Source organism: Coffea eugenioides, chromosome 11 (genome assembly GCF_003713205.1).
Source record: "Coffea eugenioides isolate CCC68of chromosome 11, Ceug_1.0, whole genome shotgun sequence".
NCBI classification, from domain to species: Eukaryota; Viridiplantae; Streptophyta; class Magnoliopsida; order Gentianales; family Rubiaceae; genus Coffea; species Coffea eugenioides.
The window spans coordinates 46,714,069-46,740,129 of NC_040045.1; the positions used below are offsets into that span (position 1 = coordinate 46,714,069).

At 37.4% G+C, this 26,061-nt stretch overlaps 4 protein-coding genes across 4 annotated transcripts; 2 read left to right on the forward strand and 2 right to left on the reverse strand.

The window, feature by feature from the left end:
- Positions 1 to 2,910: 2,910 nt before the first annotated feature.
- Positions 2,911 to 7,654, forward strand: LOC113751122 (ultraviolet-B receptor UVR8). Its single transcript, XM_027294995.1, has 7 exons — positions 2,911 to 3,266; positions 4,080 to 4,119; positions 4,210 to 4,519; positions 4,618 to 4,967; positions 5,072 to 5,473; positions 6,125 to 6,512; positions 7,103 to 7,654. The coding sequence occupies exons 3-7, from the start codon at positions 4,250 to 4,252 to the stop codon at positions 7,343 to 7,345; spliced, it is 1,653 nt and encodes a 550-aa protein (XP_027150796.1). The 5' UTR covers positions 2,911 to 3,266; positions 4,080 to 4,119; positions 4,210 to 4,249; the 3' UTR covers positions 7,346 to 7,654.
- A 5,943-nt stretch (positions 7,655 to 13,597) lies between these two features.
- Positions 13,598 to 15,725, forward strand: LOC113754252 (probable pectate lyase 5). Its single transcript, XM_027298620.1, has 4 exons — positions 13,598 to 13,772; positions 13,970 to 14,707; positions 14,814 to 14,952; positions 15,215 to 15,725. Exons 1-4 carry the CDS (start codon positions 13,669 to 13,671, stop codon positions 15,434 to 15,436), a joined length of 1,203 nt encoding a protein of 400 aa, XP_027154421.1. The 5' UTR covers positions 13,598 to 13,668; the 3' UTR covers positions 15,437 to 15,725.
- A 2,207-nt stretch (positions 15,726 to 17,932) lies between these two features.
- On the reverse strand, positions 17,933 to 23,279 carry LOC113751293 (T-complex protein 1 subunit epsilon). The gene is made up of 9 exons (XM_027295248.1): positions 22,928 to 23,279; positions 21,679 to 21,997; positions 20,761 to 21,109; positions 20,216 to 20,348; positions 20,062 to 20,114; positions 19,196 to 19,298; positions 18,841 to 19,007; positions 18,655 to 18,768; positions 17,933 to 18,553 (listed from the first exon to the last, which is right to left on the reverse strand). Exons 1-9 carry the CDS (start codon positions 23,124 to 23,126, stop codon positions 18,383 to 18,385), a joined length of 1,608 nt encoding a protein of 535 aa, XP_027151049.1. The 5' UTR covers positions 23,127 to 23,279; the 3' UTR covers positions 17,933 to 18,382.
- A 1,838-nt stretch (positions 23,280 to 25,117) lies between these two features.
- On the reverse strand, positions 25,118 to 25,435 carry LOC113752733 (anther-specific protein BCP1-like). The gene has a single exon (XM_027296805.1). The coding sequence runs from the start codon at positions 25,433 to 25,435 to the stop codon at positions 25,118 to 25,120; it is 318 nt and encodes a 105-aa protein (XP_027152606.1).
- Between the last annotated feature and the right edge of the window lie 626 nt (positions 25,436 to 26,061).

Consider the following 26,061-nt stretch of genomic DNA (forward strand, 5'->3'; position numbering starts at 1 on the left):
GTGTAAAAGTGACTTGGGATACCATTATTTAGACCACTGATCAGTTCTGATCGATTTATCATATATAGTCAATAATGTGTAATTGCGTTGCTTATTATTGTAATTATTTTTATTATTATTATTTTTTTGGTAAGCAAAGTTTGCAATTATTGAGGTTGCAGTAAAAACTGAGAATTTGCGACCACTTTTCCGGTAGATAGATAGAACTTAGAAGTGACTTGCTTTAGCATTTGCAGGTACTTATGGTGTGAAACATGTGTTAAATTTGCGCGATTTCAGTTCCGGTGGGCTGACCGGAAAATTAATTTTAAGAATCATAATAATTATTATGACATGTTTTGGGGTGGGGGGGTGCAAATGTTCTTTAAAGAAAGATTACAATTGCAGCATCAATCTTTGCTCATTCAGGAAGTTCACAAACTAAATACAGTCCAATTGAACTTTCCAAGAAGCATAATTCTACCATGCTGCCGGTCTTGCTCGTCTGGTTATGGTATTGGCAGACTTCCGCACCTCAGACCACACGGTGCCTAGAGTTCTCTAAGAAACTAAACCCAGTCACTAAGCCTATAGCTTGGAGATTTGTATATTCTGCTTATATAATCCCATGCATCAGATTGACCTATAACTCTTGCAAGATTCAAACACGTACTGCTCTTAACAATTTTTCTAATTCCAGTTCCACTAAAGTTGATCTAATCTAACAAGTTGACTAAAACCACTAAACCAATGATAATCAAACTGAAATAAGAAATCCTTGCGTACCGATTCTGAAACCTGGAAGAGTTTTAGTGGCCAAGAAAGAAGTTTGTAATTTGTAGTACCGCAGTTGGTTTAGCTTTAGCCCCCATCTTGTACTCTAAACTCAAAGATGGTGTTGCCGTGACGGACCAGGCGGCAAATTCCTTTATTTCAGGAGCTGTCGAGTCCATATTCCCAATAATACTAATACTTGTTTTCGGGTAGATCCATTCATTCGATGGATTAACTCTGCTCACATGAGTCACCTATCAGGTCTACTTATATTCTAGTACTTAGATCCATTCATTCAATCAATCGACTCATCTCAGATGAGTACGTTGGCCATAGAGGTGGCAAAATGGGCGGGATGGGCGGGATTTGCTTGGGTTTGAGATGGAACCGAGTCATATGGGTTTGGGCCCAACCTTACCCATATGTGTTTTGGGACTAACTTGGGCGGGATCATTTTGGGATGGGTTTAGATTGATCCCGCCCAATACCCAAATCCATTTTCTACATATTTTTTTTCCTTTAATTCATTTTTTATTTTTATATAATTTTAATATTTTTGATTTATTAAATTTCTTTTAGTTTTATTAAATAAACATGCAAGTGCTTTATACTCAAGATTCCCACCAAAAATTGGATTAACAAATAAAGGAAAAGATAGATATACAGCCATATTCCAACATATATCAAGATGGCCAAGGTCCTTAGGATGTTGAATATTTATCCTTATCATTGTCCAAGGATGACAGGTCTAAACTAACTGAAATGCTGGAAATTCTTGTGGATAATGACTAGGAAGACTACTAGATTATATTCGTTGGTATGACTATAAAAATTGTTAAAGATAATTTTTGAATCTAAGATTCCGTTTGGATTGACTTTTTTTTCAAAAAATAAGTTTTTCAAATACAATGTTACAGTAATATACAATAACTCAAGAAACATCCCATTCATATTAATATATCAAATATTTCAAAAAAATTTTATAGTAAAAATTTTTCATATACACAGCTACAATAAAATATTTCAAAAACACCTACCAAAAACAGCTAATCCAAACGGAGCCCTTGCCATTTGAGCCCAATGGGTACCCAAGTATTTCCCATCCTTTCCCATTCATTAATGGGTATAGTTGAGATGTGTCCCAACTTAAACCCAATACCAAATTATAATACCCATCCCGCCCAAAGTTCCTTTGGGCATGGGTAGCCCATTGGGACTTGGGACAAATTGCCAGCTCTAGTTGGCCATCAGATGATGAAACATGAAGTGTAAGCCTAACTGTAACTTAGGATTTTTAGCTCCCCTTGATCCAATAAAGGGTAGGAGTAGCTGAGTAAGAGTTACTGATTGACAAAAAAAACAAAAAAATTGTAGATCCATTCATTCACATTTTTGACTCCTTGTCTTCGGAACATTTACCATCACCCACCTTCTTGGGCTACGCATTGTCCTTAGGGGTTAAAAGTACTCGCTCAGTTTTAGTCCAAGTTCAGAGTGCAGTGCAGTAATTTTTTTTTTCTGGTAATAATAACAGTTGTATAACCTATTCTATTCTAATTTATAGGGGAGGGGAGCCTAAAATGACTTATAAATTAGGAATTCGTAGATATGCAGACGTGACTAAACTATCCTAACCTATGCAGTAATCGAGCGCCCTATAACATTTCTCCAATCAATACGTACACAAAAAGAAAAAATTAACTTCAACTTTACACCTAACAAGTCTTGCACATTTTCCACTCTCATATTTTTATGTTCTACCACGTCACATGGTAGACGGTGGGAGCGAGATGTCGTGTAAGTGTCACCACCTTTCATAATTGCTGGAGCAGATCTGTTTTGGGTTGAAGATTTTTTTTTTAACAAAAAATAAATAAATAAAAACACTAGCATTCCATTATTTGGGACTTGATGTACTGTATGGGTTAAAAAGGTAATTACAAAATGCATCTATAGTGAAAAATAATTGGACAAAAATATCTATGCGAAGAAAGAATATGTAAATTAAGTGGAATATACTTTGGTGCTACTATTTGTTTGTGTGCGGAAGGAGGCAGTGGGTTTTAGCTGAGGCCACGAGCGAATATGACCACTTTAATCCCTCGCCTAAGCATTGACACCTCATCACACCCATTTCGGTTGCCCTTTGGAAAACGTACAGGAGAAAACCATCCATCCAATTGAGAAAATAAAGCAACCCAAAAAGCTCCTTCTCTTATAAACTACCATCATCTTCTTACCATTTTTCACTTTCACAATCAAACTCTCCTCTCCTCTATTTTTCTTTCTCTATCTCTCTAAATTTTATCTTCAAGAAATAAAAAATAATCCCACAAAGTACCGATTGTCCATCCCTTTTTTCTTTAGAATCATCATCTGGACAAAACATTGCCTTAAAATAAGGAAAGATAATATCTTGATCAGATAAACCCACCATTTTCACACTCTTCTGATATGTATATACTCCAGCAAAAGTTTGATGGGTTTTGAAGAATCTTGTGCCTATCTCACGTGTAATATTTGTTCTAATTTTTTTTTTTTGTTTCTCGATCTGTAACAATTCAAATGTACAGAATGAAGAGTTGTCCTTGTATCAGATGTTGAGTTTGGACGGTTTTGTGTAATTCCACTTTGAGTTTTGTTTTCCTCTGTGATGAATTGTACTTATTTTGTTGATCATCGGATGATCTTTTGGCCTTGTAAGCATCAAAGATGAGACTTTTATGGCTAGTTCATTTGCACGACTGTTGATTACTGTGATCAATTTTCTGGGATCGTTACCGATTCGCCGTTTTATGACTCTGCAAGAATTTTATCTCAATATGATGTTTTTCTTGATGGTGCAAGTGAATTGAAAGTGTTATCTTTTGGTTGCTGAAATTCTGTTCCTTTCTTAGTTTCTTTTTTTTGGCTTTTGGAATATCCTTGGGGGAAAGAATGGAATTCTTTGTGTAACAGTTTTCTTTTGCTTGTGGTGTGCATATGATCTCTGGTTTGAGTTACTTGTTTGATTGCTTTTATTACTTTCTCACCGAGAATGCTTTATACTATTCAGTTCATTTTGGGTATCGTTCAATCAAGCTCTGTTTGATGGATGATCGGACTTTATTGTCCCGTCTTCCTCGCTTATAACAGAATTGAACTTCCTTTGCTACGGCGATCTGTTCATTTCTACTTCATCTTCTTGTTTGATATGGGAATTTCGGATAAACACAGCATCTTTGCAGTTAGATGGCGTTTATCTGCTTGGATTTGATTTTGTTCTTTAGTTCTTATTTATTGTCTCAAATGTGCTTCAATAATGTGCTTTTTTGTTATGCTTGTAGGTTTGGAAGTTAAAGGTTGCTGATCAGCTTGTAATTTGAGGTACATACTTGGTTTCTGCTTGTTAGAGTGATCGACTTTCTGGTGAAGTAACATTGTGCTAATGAACTCGTGTTGCGGCATTTTCTTCAGTTGTTGAAATCTCTCTCTCTGCTCAGTTTGGGCACTGCATATGACAGTGGTGCCCATGGATGCCACGGCTAGTGGAACGTCGGGTGTTCAATGCCATAATATTGCTGAACAACCAATTGCTGCTCTCGTCATTCCTGATCAACCAATTGTGGCTCTTACTACTTCGCCCTTGCCTACATTTGAGCGACAGCAACGGCATTGCTATGGCAACGTCAGTCCTGGAGAATTCCCATTGTCTGCAAATCCCTCGATTGTTCTTCATGTCCTTACTGGATGCAATTTGGATCCCCAAGATCTTGCAAAGCTAGAGGCAAGTGTATCTTTTTTGTTTGGATTCCAATGGTAATTATCTTTGTTGAATTGATGATGCTGCTGATTGTATTGTGAATTTTTGGGCTGGTTTTGCAGGCAACCTGTTCTTTCTTCAGGCAGCCTGCACATTTTGCCCCTGATTATGAGCTCTCTATGGCAGAGCTTGCAGCGCTTGATATGTGCCAAAAGAGAGCCATATTTAAGCCAATGACAGATGAAGAACGTCAAGACTTGAAGCAAAGATGTGGGGGCTCCTGGAAACTGGTCCTCAGATATCTGCTTGCTGGTGAAGTCTGTTCCAGGAGGGAGAAGTCACAGGCCATAGCAGGTCCTGGTCACAGCATTGCTGTAACATCAAAAGGAGTTGTCTACTCATTTGGTTCTAATAGCTCTGGACAGCTTGGACAGGGCACCACTGAGGAAGACTGGCGGCCTCGCCCAATTAGGTTGTTATTATATGTTGATTTTGTCATATGCTGCTTTAAAAGCTGGAGTCTAGATGCAGAATTTTTTAGTGTAAAGTTTCGGTGAAACTTTAATTATGTTGCAGATCCTTGGAAGGAGTTCGAATTATTCAAGCAGCTGCTGGGGCTGGCCGGACAATGTTGATTAGTGATGCTGGTCGGGTGTATGCCTTTGGAAAGGATTCCTTTGGAGATGCTGAATATGGGGCTCAAGGAAGTAGACTTGTAACTACTCCGCAACTTGTGGAATCATTGAAAGATGTCTTTGTTGTGCAGGCTGCAATTGGAAATTTCTTCACAGCTGTGTTGTCTAGAGAAGGAAGAGTTTATACTTTTTCTTGGGGGAATGAAACAAAACTTGGTCACCAAACAGAGCCAAATGACCTAGAACCTCGCCCATTACTAGGGGCACTTGAGAACATTCCTGTTGTGCAAATTGCAGCTGGATACTGCTACCTTCTTGCTTTGGCTTGCCAGCCTACTGGCATGTGAGTCCCTTTAATTTGTTAGAGTAGTGAGATTAAACTTGTATCTTCATGGATGGGTTTTGGTTGAACTTTCAAGAAAAATATTCTTTCTCGCTTGGTTGGTTAGCAAATTATTCCAAATAATATTTTGCTTGCATCATAAATACATTTCCCAACCCACTTTTTTATATTCTTAATCACCTTTTTATCTCACATACATCACATCACAAATAGTGTTACAATATTATTCCAAATAATATTTCAAATAATACTCTATCCAAACAAACCCAATATTGTTACTTGAAAATAATTATGATATGCAGAATGGCAGTTATTGATAGGATATTGCCTGTGGTTCTGTTGCATCTTTATTTGTTGCTTTGGTGAGGTATTGTTCAAGCAACAGAATTCAATTGCATGAACTACAAACTATGTTGAGTTCTGTATTAACAACAAAATCTCATCTTCAATATTATCTCAGCTTCTAATCTCTATTTTTCTAGTCAAGTTGTCTCTCCTAATCACCTGCATTACTTCAAAATGATTTCAGAGTCTCTGTCTAGATTACCATGGTTTGCCGCTCATAGTTCCATCGCGCTCCAATATTACTTGGCAACAAATTTTTTATAGGTAAATGATTCTTATATTTTGCTCTTTTTGGTGACTCATCAGGTCAGTATACTCTGTTGGTTGTGGATTGGGTGGAAAGCTTGGACATGGTACAAGAACTGATGAAAAGTATCCAAGGTTGATTGAACAGTTTCAGAATTTGAATCTTCAACCAGTAGTCGTGGCAGCAGGAGCATGGCATGCTGCAGTTGTTGGGAAAGATGGGAGAGTTTGCACGTGGGGTTGGGGACGTTATGGTTGCTTAGGTCATGGGAACGAAGATTGTGAATCGATTCCTAAGGTGGTTGAAGCACTAAGCAATGTCAAAGCGGTTAATGTTGCTACAGGGGACTATACAACTTTTGTAGTTTCTGATGCGGGTGATGTATATTCTTTTGGCTGTGGGGAATCATCTAGTTTGGGACATAATACTGGTGCTGTTGACGGACAGGTTTGATCTTCTCTTTTCCTGTCTATTTTATCTTGGTCAAGTTGTCTTCTTTATCTTCAGAATCCGGCTGAATTGTTTAGTTCTGTTTAGTATAGAATGTTATATGTGTACCTTGCAAGATCTGTTTGCTATTATATTCATTTTCACTTTCTACAGATGGTTATGAATTTTCAATTTGATATTCTTTCGAGATAGTCCTTGTCACCCTGATCTGGTTCATTTGTTAGTAGCCGCCATTATATCAACTTTCACAGGATAGAGGCCAGTCATGATAGGTTAGCAGATACACACACAGCATCGAAACGAATGAAATTCCCATCTTTATTTCTTCTATTTACTTTATTCAACGCCCGCGGCTTGAGGAAATCAGATAGGGTGTCAGGTTAGAACCGAGTAAGGAGCTTACAAGAAACTGAAATACACCTGAAACATGATGGTGCTAAAATTAGAAGGGTTAAGCTCAGCTGTTTGCCATTGCGAAACGCAAAGTGAAAACATCCATTCCTCAAAGTCTCTATATTCAAGAGCCATGGACATCTTTCTTTATAAAGTGATTTGCTGATGTGCATTACTGTTGTCTTGTTTTACAGGTAAACAGGCACACTAATGTTCTAAGCCCAGAAATTGTGACGTCCCTGAAGCAGGTGAATGAGAGGGTGGTACAGATTAGCCTTACCAATTCCATATATTGGAACGCCCACACGTTTGCCCTCACAGACTCTGGTAAGCTGTATGCATTTGGAGCTGGTGATAAAGGACAGCTTGGAATCGAGCTGGTTTCCAACCAAACCGAAAGGGCAAAACCTGAGCGGGTCGATATTGATCTTAGTTAAAAGCCCATTTAATTACATCTCCATTGGAAGCATCCGTGCTTCTAAATCTGTTTTATATCGATCGTCCCTTCTGTAAATAGACATCAAGACAATTTGTGAAGAAGCTAGGAAGTAGTGACTGCAGGATTAACCTCTCAAGAAGATTTGCTTAGGTTCATGCGCGCCTTAAGCGGTAAATAGGTGATAGATGTGTTAAATTTGAATATTAACTTAGATTTGTTTAATTTGAAGCCACAAGCGATCTGTGTTCCCAATGAAATGTTAGATCCCCTCATTACCATATTAATAAGGGGTGTAAATTTGCTGTTAGTGCTGGCATTCCTTGGCAATATTCGCAAGTTAACGTTGATTAATCACACCGAGGAGGTCTCGTTCTCGAGGCGCAAGAAATTAGAGGTCTTAATTTCAAATTTTCTGCATCTAATTTTGCTTTTTAAATTTCACTCCTCTCTCTCTCTTTTCTCTGTTAAAGTGAGATAATGCTGATTAATGGCAGGGTAGCGCCCCTCTCCTCCTCGTACCAATGAGAACAGGCAGTAGTTGATGAACGATTGGTACGAAAGGGTGGTCTATAAATGGAATATCTGACCAAATATCAAAATGCATAAAAAATTTCATTTTTTATGAATTTTATGTTGTATTTTTTAATCTTTTATTATATATTATTTTTTTAAAGCTGTTGTATTGATCTTTTATTTAATTAATAGTTATTGGATCTTTAGATAATAAAAAAAAATAAAATATAATATTTATGTAAGAAAAATAGTAATATAATAAAAAGTGGTACAGAGAGTGACACAGTGGAAGATAAAATATTCTTGGTGATACTAGACTGGAAGTGGCAGTTTATTCGGTTGTCCATGTCTGACTAAAGTGTGGCCCCCCTAACTTTATGGGTTGGGGCTAAGGGCAATACCTTGTGTCCTTTTCCTGATAGACAGTCGAGGTTTCAGGCCTTGGGCAGAAAACTGGTGGGATAGACTGAATGGCCGATCTAGTTCCGTGGGCTGACCCAATGAGTACTCTTCATGGATCCATAGGGCAAATTTGATAGTCTAACACAAAGTAGCCCAAAGCCCAACTCTCCAGTGTTGGTTGGAACGGACCGGTTCTAAAACCTTAATGAACCAAAATCAGCATTAGGTTTTTGACTGTAATTGAATTTAATTCCACGACTTACATTGCAAAACCCGAAATTCTGAACTAGGGATGGCAATAGGCGGCACCCGCCCCGCCGGGAGCTAATGAGGAGGGGGTTGGGGCGGGGGGTGGGACGGGGATGGGGACGGGGATGGGGACGGAGGGATTTTTTTCCCCCCGCTTAGAAACGGGGCGGGGAGTGGGGGGAGCGTACCCCCGCCCCATCCCCCCTTCCCGCCACCCGCTTTAAAAAAATATATGTATATAATTATATATATAATATATAATTTAATTAGTTACAAATTTATGATAATAATATTATTAGTTATATGTATTATATAATGTCTATTAATATATATAATATAATTGATATTATTAATTATATTAATAATTATATATGTGTACTAATACAAATTATTAATTGATTATACTAAATTTACTAATACATTTATACTAAATCCCTAATTACACTTAATACAATAATATTTTTTTCTTAAAAAAAGCACAAGCACAATAATAAATTAGTGATTGTATTTGTGCTAAAAGTGAAAACTTGACTACTTTAGTTATATTTATTTCATCATGTTGGATTGTATTCAAATAAATTTTATTTGATTGTTTTTATAAGTTTCAATTGTAAAATTACAATGAATAATAATTTGATAATGTGTTGATATTTTAGTACTTGATTATTTGCTAAAATTTAATCATAATAAAATTATATAATAATATTTTATTAACCCCGCGGAGGAGTGGGGGGGACGGGGGGGAGCGGGGGATGGGGGATGGGGGATGGGGCGGGGGTAGTTTGTAGGTATCGGGGCGGGGGATGGGGGAGGGGTCCCCCGTTCCAATCCCCGCCCCTATTCTGAACTTGTCAAATGCTCCTTCATATCACAGGTACAGATTGTTGATATTTATGTACGGCTAAACGTAACATCATCGTAACACTTGGTCGTCTAAAGAGATCCAGGCCGTTTGCTTAGTTTAATCTCCTTCCGTCTATTCGGTACTTTACCACATAAGTTTCTATATTTTAAAAAATTAATCGTCACCCACATATGGATTAAACTAGAATGTCATTATCAGTTATTTCATTCAAACTAACGGTGACTATTAAAAAGTCAACGTAAAATTTATGAGTGTTTTTGACAAATTCACCCTTTAACCATTAGTCTTTTTTTTAAAAAAAATTCCTTTTTTCCTTTCTTTCTCTTATTCTTTTTCCTCTAGGAAGAGAGGAGATAATTTTTTAAAATTGTGTTTTAACGTATTAAATCTTAATAAATCTTAAATTTTTTCCAAATACAAACAAGAAGAAAGGGAAACAAAAAATAAAGAAATAAGAAATGTCAGGGGATCTAATATGTAGCATTTTGCAATCATTAAAGATTTAGTACTTTCTATTTTTATTCATCAATTTACTATTTTCCTTTCTTCCTTTTTGTATTTGGGAGGGAAAAAAAGGAAACAGTGAAAGAATTAATTTGTCAATTTGTTAATTGGAAAGGGTTATATATAGATTTTTAAATTATAGGAGAGTTATGTGGTAAAACTCTAAATTGCAGGAGGATAAAAGGTAATTTATTCAAAAAGAAGAGAAAAAAAAAAAAAAAAAAGAAGAATACCCTAGCGACCAACATGTTACCCTGGTAATAAAGGTATCATGTACCTAAGACTACAGTGCTAATCAGTGCAGAAAACGAACAGCATTTTAACGTTCTGAACAAGGAGTACATAAATAAATCGATCTAGTCGATCTAGTTAGTGGTCGAAAGTATTGAAAATTGCGACTGTTTTGAGTCTTAAATTAGTGACAGTAATTTTCATCCACCACTGACCAGGACACCATAAAATCAACTACACTGTCAGCTCTTGGGCAAACTGTGCAAGTAATACGCATAATGGACTAGTAGGGATAAATAAAAAATGGTGTAAGATCTTACATTTAGCTTTGAGACCCTTCTTTCTACCTTCAAAGTTGTCGGCAACAATTGTTTGCAGCATAATATGTATGAGCATTCTGTCACACTCACACACTTGCCCCTGATTAGAGGAAGCAACTAAGAGTTCTTCCACAGTGCCACTTACATTTTGCACATAACCAATATTGTATCCATCATCTTTGTTCAATGGTTTTGACATCTCACATTTTCCTTTGTCCGACATATCTGGAAGCACTTGCATGCATGGTTCACCATCGCGGGTCGCGGTTACATCGCGGTCTCGGTTGTTCCACATTCGTCGCAGCATATCGATTGAATATCGGGTGATATGCATATTATAGCACATAAAAGTTTCCAAAAATTACTAAAATTAAAAAAATATCAAAAGGCACAATTTAAAAAAATATCTGAATCGACTCCGAGTTGATTCGGATATATCGACCGATATTATGCATTATGGATTCGAATCAGCCAATATCAATCGAGTCAAAACAAGTCGTCGCAGATATTACCATATCTGCGATTTGGGGATCCGTATCGTACCGATCTCCTCCGTTCCACTTACGAGTTACGACTCGGCCAATATTACGAACCATGTTGCATGGTATAAGAAGCAGGCAAAGACCATTACATTCGTGGTTTATTGATTGGCTGCTAACTCAATTGACATACAAGACTATTACCAAGTACTTTTAACGCCTCCAAAACAGTATTTAACAATATTGTTTGATTTCCCGATAAATTATCGCATGTCAATCTAAACTAATTGTCCTCGCTAAAATGGGACTGGTGATACTTATCAGGCACAGTAGAGCGTAATATTAATCTCATACATATGCTGGGATTTGTCAGGAGCAAGAAAATGTGCTGCTATAATAATGATAATCAAGAAGATGAGTGTGTCCACTCAGTTTCGCAGATGAGGATGAGCAAGCTGTGCTTGTAGTTGCACTAAATCATTGAGCAGCAGCATTACCATGTAAACATGCATGAATTCTCTCTCTGTATTTCAATGGCTATAAAGGATGGTATATGTGGCTGGAGTATATCCACGAACATATATATATATATATATATATATGCATGAATTCTCTCTGTGTTGAAATTGAACATGTTGATTTCCTTCCATATATAGTAAATGCCGAGGCTGTGGCCTAATCATTTTCCATTAAAGTAAGACTACAGGAAAAGAGTCTAGTCCACGCTCAAGCTTGCTTAGTATGTTTGCAAACGTTAATTGGAGAATGCTTTCGGAATCTAAACACGTCAAAAGCAAACGTTAATTGGAGATAATATCAAGTGCAACCTTAACAGAGATTCACAGTCAAGGTGGCGAATAAACTTAAGACTAGATGAAGCAACAGTTCAAACTCCTCCTGAATCCTGATCCCACCAAATTAGAGGAGAAACTAGGAGTATCCACACTGATCCAAGTTGGGATTTGACAAAATGAGAAAAGCCATGTTCAACCGAGGGGCCTAAGCTCCCTAACGTCCTACGTGGGATAGAAACAAGATTAGAACTTAGAAGGAGAGGGAGGCGAACAAAACTCACATGGAAGAACGTGCGTGCCCTTCCCCAGAAAACAATGTCCACCTTCATTCCCGAAAGAGATGGATGGTACGGACTCTACGGTGTCCCCACGTGGGGTACAATTAACTACCTGACATGTGGAAGCTCTAAGAAGCCAATGACTTTCAATTGTCGCCACCACCATTATTCAGGATGGACAACGGAAATCTGCTTTCTTGAAATTCCGGCGGGCTCCATGGTTTATTGTTGGAGTATTAAAAGCTGGATTTCTTTCTTTACCCGCACAAAGGGGTGGGCAATCTAACTCAATCGAGCCTGAATATCCTGGGGGGAAGCCTTTTTTTTTTTTTTCAAGGGAATGAGCAGAAGATTAATTTATTGGATTTCGAAGAACATGAACATCCCTGCAGGGTAACTCGATATCTTGTCTTGGTATTACTCTAGTCTGGAGGACACAATCACACACCCGTGCTTATCATCCTACCGAATAAAATATGTGATCCATGAGATCACAGCAGATCCATAGGTCTCAAAGAAACTGGCCATGAAGAAAAGTTAATCCATTTTCTGAGAGCCATGATCAAAATGTTTCTGTTTCTACTTCAGAGGAAAAAATCAGAGCCAGAATTAGGCTGGAAGTTTATCATCAGATTCAAAAAGTGTCAGCATCTTCTAAAGTCTGCACTTTTTTGTCCTAATCAAATGTTCCTCTTGTGCAAGACCTCATTTTGATGACAAAAATATTGCTGTAAAATTCCGAGTTGGCCCAAAAAAAAAAAAAAAAAAAAGGGATCCCGAGTTTCATGAAATCGTAAAAATGAATGTAATGGAGTTTCCAATAGGAAATCTCTAGCTTAAGCATCAATGGATATTTAGTGGAAAGTGGAAACAGAGAAGGACTGGACTCCAATTATTGTTGAATTTGGATGTTCTAATTTGATCAACCACACCACCGACAGTTACTATGATGGACGCATAATTTTAAAACTGTCGGTAGAATTTGCTTGCGATGCCATTATGCATGCATGAGTATAGTATAGCGACAAATGATGATTGAATGATGACCCCTTGGCGCCTCACGGCCTTGTCACTGTTTATATTGAGAACAAAAGCAGAGAATTAAACTACTTCGATGGCCACGCAAGGCCCGAGTACAACTGAAATATTTAAAGCATATAGCACTATCCTGACTATAAAACAGGAGAAACTGAGAGAACAAAAAAGTGCATCAAATGTGCTTGCCTTTCTTTTCTGGTCAGTACTCACTGCTCAGTAGTACTAGTCTTCCTCAGCAAACCCCACGACTAAATGTGAGAAACTTTAATATACTCCATGTGAGACTGATAAGCAAAAAAGCTTGAGGGGGCCTAGCTCTTACGTTGAGAGCAATATCAAGTCACATGCATGGACCTTAACTTTAAATTTGTGTGAGTGGGGGGAAATTTATACTACTAATACTAGTACTGGCTCTATTAATAAGTGTAAAGGACTTGGTAACAGAACCACATTGTGAAGGTACAGAATTAGAAGAACTGGAGCATGTAGGCCCTCATTGTTTTCTTCAATCAATTTTATGTCCAACCCTCATACTGTATATAAACCTGAACCTTTTTCAGCTTCACACGTACCATTTTCTACCTTTCCGTTGTCTCTCCTCTACCCGGACCTCACATTTCCAGCCAGGTCGAAGAGCAGACAGCTGCAATGCCACATTCCATTCTGTTTTTCCTGCTTCTGTTATTGGCCTCAACTAACACATTGTCTTCACCAGTGCCAGACCCCGAATCAGTAGTGCAAGAAGTAAACGAGTATGTACATTTCATACTTAGCAGTTCTTCATCCTTGAATTGTGGTAATATCATTCCAACGTTTCGTGCTCACTACTTTGTTCCTTCACTATGAAGTATAAGTACTAATTGCATATTGTAGCATCCATAATTGATCACAACTCACAAAGCAGAAGTACCAGTCATGTCATTACTTCTTGGATGAATAATTTTTGCAGGAAAATAAATGCATCGAGAAGAAATCTGGCCTTCCTTTCTTGTGGCACTGGCAACCCTATTGATGATTGCTGGAGGTGCGACCCCAATTGGGAGAAGAACCGCCAAAGCTTAGCTGATTGCGCTATTGGATTTGGTAAGCATGCTGTTGGTGGAAGAGATGGTGAAATCTACGTGGTTACGGACAATGGAGATCATCCTGTGAATCCTAAGCCTGGAACTCTTAGATATGGTGTCATACAAGATGAACCTTTATGGATTATATTTGCTCGTGATATGGTGATCCAGCTCAAGGAAGAGCTGATAATGAACTCATTCAAGACGATTGATGGTAGAGGTGCTAACGTCCACATTGCAGGAGGGCCATGCATTACTATACAATATGTAACTAATATCATCGTTCATGGCCTAAACATCCATGATTGCAAGCAAGGTGGAAATGCGTATGTGAGAGACTCGCCTGAACATTTCGGATGGAGAACGCTCTCAGATGGCGATGGAGTTTCCATCTTTGGTGGAAGCCATGTTTGGGTGGATCATTGCTCTTTGTCCAACTGCCGTGATGGTCTGATTGATGCAATCCATGGATCTACAGCCATCACCATTTCTAACAACTACCTGACGCATCACAACAAGGTTATGCTTTTAGGCCATAGTGACACATACTTACAGGACAAGAATATGCAAGTCACTATAGCTTTCAACCATTTTGGTGAAGGGTTAGTACAGAGGATGCCTAGGTAAAAACAGTAGCCAGATGCAGAACCTCAATAATCAATTGAATTTGAAGGGGTCATCCTTCCGAGGATGATCTTTGATGTGCTCTAACTCAATATTTTGTTGCAGATGTAGACACGGATACTTCCATGTGGTGAACAATGACTACACCCATTGGGAAATGTATGCAATTGGTGGCAGTGCTGCTCCCACCATCAATAGCCAAGGCAACCGATTTCTTGCACCAAATGATATTTTCAACAAAGAGGTGATAATCCATTGCTATCCTTAACTCTTACTCTTTTTAGAATTTATTTTTCCCCCTGTTCTTCATTTGTTTCTCGCTTTTGGATCACATCATAAAAGTAGCATTAAAAGTGGGATTGACCACATTAATCAAAACACCTCTTTAAGAAGTGGGATTGACATTTAAAGCATTAAAAGTAGCATTAAATTCTTTTTACGTTTGCAACAACCAATTATAGCCTGAGTGGATGTTAATTGTTCTATTGTTGCCTGAATTGGTAAAGGTTACGAAACACGAGGTTGCACCAGAGAGTGAATGGAAGAGCTGGAACTGGAGGTCTGAAGGGGACTTGATGCTGAACGGTGCCTTCTTCACTACGTCCGGGGCGGGAGCCTCTTCTAGCTACTCGAAGGCATACAGCTTGGGCGCCAGACCATCTTCCCTGGTTGCCTCCCTCACTTCTGGAGCTGGCTCATTAATCTGCAGGAAAGGCTCACGCTGCTGATCCAACGACATTTCCAATTTCCAAAACTCAAGGATCGTTGCTGCAATTACTTCTAATCATATATCAGGCGACAATAAGTGGACGCCAAGTGTCTTTTACTTGTGATTTTGGTGGATGTAAACTAATGGTAATAATTATCACCTTTTTCATCATTTGGTCTCACAGCCTCGGCTCCGCTCCCAGATAAAGAATTCGAGGGGCTGATGAGTAGCGTATATAATTCAGTGAAGCCAATTGTATCATGTCACTAGTCCCCATAATACGAATATTTTAAAAGTTGATAGGTTTACTTGGTCTAATCATTCTTCTTTTTCTCCTTCAAATGTCAATCGTTTGTAGACTAAATCGAATTTCAGAGTATGACTGACATCTTGTGTTCATGTAAGCTCTACAAACCTACAAAAGTTTTTAACTATCCTCAAGGTTCAACCAATTTTGCACTTTATCGCACTCGTGTTACATGATACGGGGAAAAAACAAATATTATTAGTGAAAAATAAACTATAAAAATATATTAAAAGTCTATAGATTGGGTTTGTTTTTTTTTTAAAAAAAATACTTTTTGTGATTTGATGTTCATGAAATAAAAAGATGGTAGAAAAATTAAAAAGATCATTGAGAAATATAATTATGATGTGAGAAAAAGTTCTTTTTTTAGAAAAATTTAGTAATCCAAACAATTTTTAATAGCATCTAATCATGCTATATTAAAAAAATCGACCCAAAAACTGTGAAACCCAAATCAATCATATTTCTCTCTTTTTTAAGTATTATCAACAAAAAAAATGTATATTCCCATATAAAAAAATTATCTAGCTATTAAAGGAAAAGTGCAACCATACGCACGTTCACAAAAAGAAATTGAAAATATTCGAGCATTTTTAGACTTTTAATATTAATTTTTCAAGAATATTTTCTGTTATTTTTTGCCATTATTGGTGAAATTAGCAAGATATTTCTCCCAATCTAAAAAAATTATAATTAGGGGATGAAATTTAATTAGGACCATATATATACATATATTATTTTTTCATTACTATGCTAAGGATATTATTTTTTAGACATTATTTCTCCTGAGCATTATAAACTATTGAGTTGACTAACTATTTCAATGACAAACAGACAAATTGGGAAAAAATAATGTTAGGGAATAAAGTGTAAAATAAGCTAGGTAAATTGTTGCATTTAACTATTAAGGGTATAAATATATTTTTGACACTACCATTACACAACATTAGAACCAACTAATGGTTTAGGGGATAAAGTGAGGAAAAATTAACATTAAAAGGCAATGTGCATTAATAGATATATCTTAAGAGGAGTTTTTTTTAATTAACCCAAGTTTTAATCTAAAGTGTTACTTGTACACAAATTAGGCCTAAATACTTTAGGATAACTTTTTTCATACACTGTCATTGGGAAGATTTTTTTACACAAATAGTTTTAGATCATGCCATATAGCATAAATTTAAATTTAAAATTAAAATTAGGCACATGTGACATACATCCAAGATTGTTCGTGTAAAAAAAAATTTAGTGTTAGTACATAAAACATATTAATCTAATACTTCAGGATAGCTTCCCAAACATGGGAGGCCTACTCAATACTCAATGGATAGGTTGCTCTTGAGGCCGACAAATCGATTAACCATGTTCAGTTGCCAGAATTGACAACAACAATAAATTCAACCTATCCTTTGAAATGAAAAAAGCTGCATCGATATGAATGCCCAGATGTTGTTTGCAGAAAGCAGAGTTACAATAACACTTCAACCTATCCCTTGGTTGTCAGAACCAAGAACCCTCCTCTTTTTCTTCTTTTTTGAAACCTCGGGCATGGACGGTTACCGTGCGAGTGCGCAACCCTCTAGTAACGGTTTTGCTAAATTCAACAGAATATAAATTCATTGGTTCAGAATGTAAATCATTTTCAATACAATGCAAATATATTAGTACATTTTTTTTATTCTCATGCACAGCGTTAAAACATGATATACACCACAGGATTTGAATCTTACATTTTTTGTTTTTGCCCAACGTTGTACTAAAGCACTAAATTTCTGTCCTACGAGACACTAATCCTAACTCCCTTTCTAAGGGTTGTCTCGAGGATGACACAACATTTCCCGTTACCTTAAAGTCGTTATTGGGACCTGCTGCATTCCCTGCCCGAAGTTCCCCGCAACTCAAGAGCAGTATATTCTCTGCTATTTTTTGTCAAGCCACATAATTTTTCAAGGTGCAACTACGGTTGTCTGAAGCTGTGCCTCGTAAAAATCAAACACTCAATGTGGCAGCTTAAATTGATTCGCTGTTCAAACTGGCCTTGATTGCCTAAACTCTACGAAATTTGAGATAGCCAACGATTACAACTTACCACATCAGATGATAAACTCTTTTAGTGCCATTATGTCACCATATGGAAGACTAATCATCGTTTCTATTGACTTTCCTGAGATAGAATGAAGCAGCAGACAATGGCCAAGAAGATCAATATAGGGTGAAATCCCTGGGTTGTCTACACAAACATGCTAGCTATTTTTTGGCACTACAGACCCGCTAGTCCCACATACATTCCAAGTTTTTTTTTTCTTTTTTTTGAGGAGACATTCCAAGGATCTAAGTGCAAGATGCATAGGTTCTGCAACTTCAGATTACAAGGGGCATCATGTAACCAGTCACAGAAAACAATAGGCACCATTTTAGTTTACAAACAAAAACCGTCTTGGATATTCTCAGCTAAGTATTGGTGTCAATACTAGTCTAACGATCATGAAGAGAATCATGCACCTTCCGAAGGATTACAAATCCATAAATCACATAAAGTCTAACAATTATAAAGCAAATATGTCAAAACATAAATGCTATTCATCCAACCAAAGGAGATCACTCGTTGAAGTTGTCAGCACTCTTGCAGACAAACAAACAGTCTCTTGTAACTCAAAATCAATAATCAGATGGAGAGATGACATCATCAATCTTAAGGATCATCTTAACAACTTGAGTTGCAAGCAACATCTGCTGCTGCTTCCCGATTAAAGTTTCAAATACATTTTGCTCACGCATGTCATTTGTACCAACATCATTGCAGTCTATCCCACACCAGGGGTTATTCTCCTGCATACAAATATGGCAACAAAACAAAATCATTTCACTCAAACTAAATCAAAGAAGCCAAACTCGAGCAAGAAATTATGTGTAACTCAACTCCAGCTTACCTTAATTTGCTGCGATTTTACAGCAGATAGAGTCTCGATAGGTTGGAGCCCACTGTTCTCAGCAAGTGCCATGGGGACAGAATCCAGAGCATCAGCAAATGCCCGAATGGCATACTGCAGAAGTAGAAAAACCTTAGTATCATATTGGCCACTTAAATAGTCAAAACAACACAAAAAGCACCTTACCTGCTCAACTCCAGGATACTTATCAGCAGCTGCCTCCACAGCAATTGAGCAAGAAATCTCAGCAGCACCACCACCATATACTATAGAGTTGTTGCGGATAAGATTTCTAGCTACACATAAAGCATCATGGATGCTACGCTTTGTCTCCTCTATCATCATCTTGTTACCTAAAGCAATATAATAATAAAGCAAAAAATGCATGTTAATTTGGTTGTGATGATTTGCACTTTCAACAGAAAACTTAGTTAAAAATTGTGAACTCTATTTAGCATACACTGACATTTAATTTGTTTATGTGAACCATGCTGCAATAAAATAAGCAAGAGCGGGAGTCTGGAGGGAGGGAGCAACCTACCACCACGAATGAAAATTGTAACAGCTCTTGAATTTGCACAATGCTCAATGTAAATCATGCGATCTTTCGTGGTACCAAATGCTTTTTCACGAACCAAACCCGCCTGGATATGCAAAGCAAGCATTGAATCAAACACATTTGCAGAAGAAATCAAAAACCCTAAATAAACGATAAAAGTTTGATCATAACAATGTCTCCGGGCAATAAAGATAAGCTCAATGTCTTATTTCTCATGAGGTGCACCAAACTTGCCATCTCACGAACTTTATGTACACACAATTTCAACATAAGGAGAACTAAGTTTTTAATTACCTTTAATATAGCTTGATTCTAAGTTTAACCTATAATAAATTCGAGCAATGAACTTTATTTGAATTGCAGCAGAGATAAAAATAAAACTTAAAGAAGAGAAGGGGAGGATATTAGAGACTCGGTAGCAATGCACATCTAAAGTCAAATGACTTTTAAAATATAACATAATTAACCAACATTCTCATCATTATTGAGATCTACGCGGAAATTACCTAAAAATAATGGAAAATCTGCCCCAGTATGGTTAAAAGTGTCCAAGACACTTGTTTGCTCAATTAATAATAGGACTAAATTTGAATACATACAAGCTTTAAAAATCTTATTAGGGCTCTCCAGTTCTTTGTTGTTAATAATGACAAAGTTGTCATTTGCAGAAATATTGATGATGTTATGGCAGACTCACGAACAGAATCACTGCTTATAGCAGTCAAAGAAGTAGTGCCCTAACCTACATAATCTGACCACAAGAAATATCATTTGCAAATATAATTGCAGGGATGGAAACATTTATCTGTATAATATACGAAGAGCAACTAGAAGGAAATGGGAAATACTCTGCCTAGCTTTTCTGGTGTCAACTCTTGAAACCTTGGCACAATTCTTCCACCTAAGCAACCAATAGAGCAAGATAAACATATAGATTTAACATGACCATGCAGAAACAGCAGGCAAAAAAGTAATACTCTGAGAGGCAACTAAAACAAAAACCTGTGGCAATCGCTATCAGCTCTAACTCAACACCACCAACCCAACGTACAGCAGGCAGGTTTCTGTGCATTAACAAGTGATTTGCTTCATCATCAAAACCCCATTGACAGATTACCAAGGTAGCACCAACATCCTGAAACTCAGGTTATGTTGAGATTAGTTTAAAAAAAAAAAAAATTTATGACGCTACTCAACATCCAAAAAACTGAGCCTTCTAGAAATTAGAATAATGATTTCTATAATTCAATTACATGTATCAATTGTTTAGAAATTCTAAAACCAACCGGGAGGGGAAGAAGTTTGCAGCATTCCTCACTAGTACAAAAATATCTCTCAATATATGAGGAGGAAAGGGAACCATAAAGTCATAAGAAAAACTTAGGTGTTTCCATTCCTCTTTTTGCTCATAAAAGTAAAGCAAAACTGGATACACACATTAAGTATCCATCTGTTTTTCCCAATTTGCATTTTGGACTAAAACAGGGGCCAGACTAGGTTACTTCTATGATTCCTCTCCACACTTGTAGCCCTTCATGCAATCTTACCTTGCACTTCTGTACCATGTCGTCAAAGTACTTCTGCTCTTGTTGACGCAATGTTTGGAATTTTTCCACAGTGTCAATATCAACCTTATGCTTGGTCTTTGGCTTAGGTGGCTCAAAGGGGCAAGTCAAAATAGCAATTTTTGCATCTTGTATCTCCTTGGGCATCTGCGGGTGACTCATGTCTTTGTCAACAATGATTCCATATATTAGCTCAGTATCCTCCAGCTTTCCACCTACTTTTCCTTCTACCTTGATCAGATCCAGGTTCACATCCCTCCTCTCTAGATCTGCAACTGCCAGAACTGCTTTGACAGCAATCTCAGCCAAACTGCGTTTGCATCTATTCACACTGCAGTAAAATTTTAAAGGCACTAAAATTCAGAAGATGAAACAACTTAAGAGGTTTATGGAACTTTAAAAATGACTTAAAAGCAAGCAAACAGGTCATACTTTTCAATTAAGAACTGTGCATCTGACCACTTTCATTCTCTCTACTCAAGTTCATTTGTTAACAGAGACACAGAGAGAGAGAGAGAGGAGAGAACTTCGATGATTTCTTATCCAAAATTATAAAGATATCCAGCAATATATAACCAAGTTTGGTATCTGTAACTTATAACAGCAACATCTACCTATGATGCCAAACAGACAAAAATGTGTAGCAAGGTCATCTTAACCAATCACCAGAAAGCTTAACTTCCATGCAGGAAACTGACTATCATCCACAACAGCAGGAAGTACGTCAGTCCTTTAACAAAATGACATACCAGAGCAATATAACGATACACAGCCTATCTTACTTTTCTCATTGGATTAAAACTAATCATTACAAATATCCTATAATGCCAATTACCATACAGAACAACCATTTGAAGACATGCAAAAATACATCAAAGATTGAAGTAACCTGGTACTTACATCTTGGAAGATAAAGTAGTCATACAAGTCTGAATCAAAGGCTCTGTGTTTGTGGCATCGAACTCAAACTTCTGTGCTATACGTTCCAAATGTTCATAAGCTATCCTTGAAGCCATTTCATATCCTTCTGCTATCCGGATAGGATGAATACCGCGTTCAAGTAACCGCTCAGCTTGTTCAAGGAGAGCACCAGCCATGACAACAACACCAGTTGTTCCATCACCAATTTCATAATCTTGACTACGAGATAATTCAACCATCAGCTTTGCAATTTGATTGTCGACATCCATCTGCTCCAAGATTGTTGCACCATCATTTGCTGCAAATCATGGTGTCAAGTATTAGAAAACCTCAGAACAGAAAAGAAAGTTAAGATAGATGACAACTCTTCCTTTTCTTCCATTTAATTTTTGTTCATTCCTTATTTTTTTTAATCCACATCACCGAGAACAGCATATGCTCTATGAAAAATGTGGCATGCATCCAAGTATGACAACCGGAAAGGTGGCATATCAATTCTAAAAAGGGTACAAGAAAAAGTCGACACAGACACCACAGGCAGCATGCATTCTCCATCAGTCCTAAATTTCAAACATAAAACAAGTATATTCAATTCCAGATAACCTAATGACATCTTCTTTCAAACAGCTAAACACCAAAAGTTCAAACACCGCGATTCAAATGTTAATCAAACTCTTCTGGATCACAGACACTTCCAAACTTGATTACATAGTCACAACAAATGAGATAACAGAGAGGGGGGGACAAAAAAGGAAAGAACAAGCACCTATTTAGTGCAGTAAATCAACTACCAGCACAATGTAGGGATGGAATTATAAAAAAAACTGCAAGCTCGTCATCCAAATTTTAATCATCTTACATCTCCAGCAAATTTTCCTACACTTGTCAATTTGCCAATCTAATCAAGGATTTATTTATTTTTTGTAACGTTCAGTAAAGACCATCATCCACTTTCACCTAAATTAGATGCGTTCCACTCTCAAATACCACTACACAAGTCCAAGTAGCAACCTTTTATCAGACTTTACCTAGAAATCTACTAATTACAATTACTAATTAAAATTAAATAAAAAATTTTTAAATCCAGCAATGAAGCTCCTAAAACCCGAGCTTTATCACACAGATACTTTAACAGTCACAACTCACTAATAAACCTCACAAAACCAACATAATTCTACAATTTGATAACGTAGAGGAAGGGAAGAGTAAGAAGAGATTAGTAGATTACTGATAGTGATGTCGCCGTCGGGGCTCTGAAGCATCTTATCCATGCCTTTAGGGCCAAGTGAGGTGCGGAGAATACGAGCGACGGCCTTTCCGGCAGCAATGTTAGCTTTCTGAGCATCAAGGCCTCGCAATCGAGTCTTCGACTCTTGCTCTTTAATTATAATGAACGGCCGACCAAACTCATCGAACGCCAACGCCATTTATCGGGGATCCGATCTGAAAGACCACCAGAGATTCCGAAAAAGAGAGAGAATACAAGTGAAAATGAGTGTTCTATGAGTATTGAGTACTGCTTGCAGTCCCACTCCGGAAGCTTTCAGAAGTTTGGCTTTGCCCTAACTCGGCAACTCGTTTCCATTTGTGCTAAAACCCTCCCTTATATTATACTCCCGCTTCTTTTCTTTCTTCCTTCGCTTTGGACCGAACCGGTGGTCGGGTTAACATCAAGGTATGACCGTAGAACAAACCGAATCGAACCGAACTTTTTGTTGGGTTCAGGTTTAATTTGACTCTTTTTTTATTCTGATTTTAATTTGACTTTAATAATTATTTTACAATTATGTTTAAGCATTATTTAAGCTCCATTGAATCTAATAAGCACAGATGATTTTTATCTAATCAAACTGCTATCAAATTCTTGTATAGTGTTACACTAAAAAAAAAAAAAAAAGGTTCTTGTATAGTGTTTGACTTACTAATCAAACTGCATAGATGAATTTTTTATTTATTTTATTGTGTGATCAAATCCAATTCAAACTTATGAAGATAATAACAAAGACTGACATTTGTTCGTGTTAATTTGATTGATTCATGAGTCAATTTTGCATCAACTTTTACTAAGTTGAACTCAATTTGGATATGGAGTGTATCATATAAATTGACATGAAAAATGCTTATGGAAAGGGTTATTCACTTAATTCTTCGTGTTCCCAAATTATATTTATATAACGCATTCCTTTGATGTTCTTAAGAGTAAGGTCCTGTTTGGGGGCTACGGTGTGTTTACACACAAAAAAAAAAAAAAAAGGGAAGCGTTTTTAAGTATTAAAAGTGCTTGTAGGGTGTTTAGGAATTAATTTTTTCTAATTTAAATAGCCCAACTTTTGATAATTTAAAAACACTCTTGTTAAAAATACTTATGATGTTAGAAGTGTTTTTTTTTTTTTTTTATAATAAACCACCGCAACTTCAAACGAGGCTTAAAAGGTGGTTGTCCACTTATTTAAGTTATGAGGTGTCCTATTAAGAGTGTGGGCACTTTTTTTTTTTTTTTTTTGTCGAGACACAGGGGGTGTCCAGGTTAATTCTTACAGGGCCGACACTTTTTTGAATGTCAGAATTTTCTCATAACTTTCACAACCTTTTTATTTTATTTTTATTTCTACGCTAATCCAACTTCTGAAAAAAAAAGTCATTTGCAAAAATTTTCTATAAGCTTTTTCTTCTGCTTCAATTAATGATGTACACAGTCCTTTGGAAATCAGACGATAAGCGGAGATAGCTGGACCATTGTATTGGAAATATCACGTCTTTCAAACACATTTTCAAACACATTGTAAGTCTTAAGAAGAGGCGTGGGTTATTGTCTGTGCTTCGGGTCACGCCTTCACCTGAATAGTGTGATTTTTAAAGAGACATTGGCCCTTACTTACGAACCCCCGCACCATGGTTTATACCCCGAAAAGGGCAAAAGCCGCAAGTGCATGAAATAGGAGTTCGTTCGTTGCCCCCTCCAGCGCTGAAATGTGATCAAATCATCCACTGGGAAAAGAGTATTTGTGTTCTTGATTTTTCTACGCTCTCACCACCATTCATAAAATTTCATTTGAATATTATTATTTTCCGGATGTCTCAACAACAAAAGTAGCAATGGTGGCATTGCGGCAGGTTCACAATTGTGGTAAACAGACGCTCTTTATTAACTCTTCTAGTATTGTTGGTTAATACACAAAAATTGGGAAGTAGAAAATCTTCGAGTATTGAAGGAGGACCCGGGGGAAAAAGGAAAGAAAGAAGAAACAAACAAAAGGGAGCCTTAAACACCAGAAAAACAGTAAAACTCTGTCGTCCAATAATTGTTCTGCATTTTCTGGCGTGCCTCAATGTACTTCAATTTTACAGAAAATACAGGCTCAATGATCACAAGGACGAGTAATACAAGTAATTGTCACACATCTGAGTGGACTAGGATTTAGAAGAAAAATGAACCCGCGATGGCGGAGACGACGAGACCGGCAACGGCAGATGCTTCAAGAATGGTTGCACCGCTGCCATTTGGTGCTTCAGCAGGGGTGCCAGGGGAGAAAGTTCCTGGTGTCACAGGTCCACCAATAGGTGCAGCGCCGTAGTCAGCACTAGAACCACCAACGAGGCCAATGTCGTGGTTATCGGGCGCCGGGCCCATACCTGCTTCTGACTCGGAACTAGCAGCTGGAGCTTGGGCGGTTGCAGAAGCCATGCCAACAATGGCAAAGAAGATAAGAGCAAGGACAACAATTTGACGAGCCATTGTTGCACAAAGCTTCTCGTAGTTTTTTTTCTTTTTTCTTTTTTTTTTTCTCTCTTACTCTTTAAAGTATGCAGCAATTTCTCTTGATGCAACAGAGAAGCACTGCAATGAAGCAGATTGTGGTGAATGGAGGGGTACTTATAATGTCAGCCAGGATGGGGAAATGGGGGAATGGATGTCTCCAGTAACGCGGATTTCGGGGCTAAGTTTTCCCGAGTCCTTGAATTTGACGGTGCCCCTGAAAGGCCCTGCACATTTTCAGCAATGGTTTTATTATGGAACCATGAGTTATCATTAAGTTGTTGCGGTCCACCAATTTTGTAGAAACCAATGTATGATGAAAATTTTTAGGTAGAGATTGCAGTAAAATTGATGTACTATTGGTGCTGAAACCTCGTTTCACATTACCAAGCTCCTGGCCGATAATCATACTTAAAAGGAGGACACAGAGCGCCTAGCCCGTAATCAAACTAGACCATGCCAATTATTCGCGAGTGATGGATCCAAGACCCTGAGCTAGTGTTTTTGAATGAATGGTAAGCCAAACATCACATCAATGATCAAGCATAATATTAATATATGAAGATGCAATAGTAAATTTCCTTTACTTTTTTTTAAAAAAAAAA

Coding starts and splice junctions, on each gene's coding strand:
- LOC113754252 (XM_027298620.1), top strand. CDS start 13,669: ATGCCACATTCCATTCTGTTTTTCCTGCTTCTGTTATTGGCCTCAACT. Junction 13,773..13,969: donor GTAGTGCAAGAAGTAAACGA/GTATGTACATTT, acceptor TAATTTTTGCAG/GAAAATAAATGCATCGAGAA. Junction 14,953..15,214: donor ATGATATTTTCAACAAAGAG/GTGATAATCCAT, acceptor GAATTGGTAAAG/GTTACGAAACACGAGGTTGC.
- LOC113751122 (XM_027294995.1), top strand. CDS start 4,250: ATGACAGTGGTGCCCATGGATGCCACGGCTAGTGGAACGTCGGGTGTT. Junction 4,520..4,617: donor AAGATCTTGCAAAGCTAGAG/GCAAGTGTATCT, acceptor CTGGTTTTGCAG/GCAACCTGTTCTTTCTTCAG. Junction 6,513..7,102: donor CTGGTGCTGTTGACGGACAG/GTTTGATCTTCT, acceptor CTTGTTTTACAG/GTAAACAGGCACACTAATGT.
- LOC113752733 (XM_027296805.1), bottom strand. CDS start 25,435: ATGGCTCGTCAAATTGTTGTCCTTGCTCTTATCTTCTTTGCCATTGTT.
- LOC113751293 (XM_027295248.1), bottom strand. CDS start 23,126: ATGGCGTTGGCGTTCGATGAGTTTGGTCGGCCGTTCATTATAATTAAA. Junction 20,115..20,215: donor GCTGATAGCGATTGCCACAG/GTTTTTGTTTTA, acceptor TTGGTTGCTTAG/GTGGAAGAATTGTGCCAAGG. Junction 19,008..19,195: donor TACAATTTTCATTCGTGGTG/GTAGGTTGCTCC, acceptor ATATTGCTTTAG/GTAACAAGATGATGATAGAG.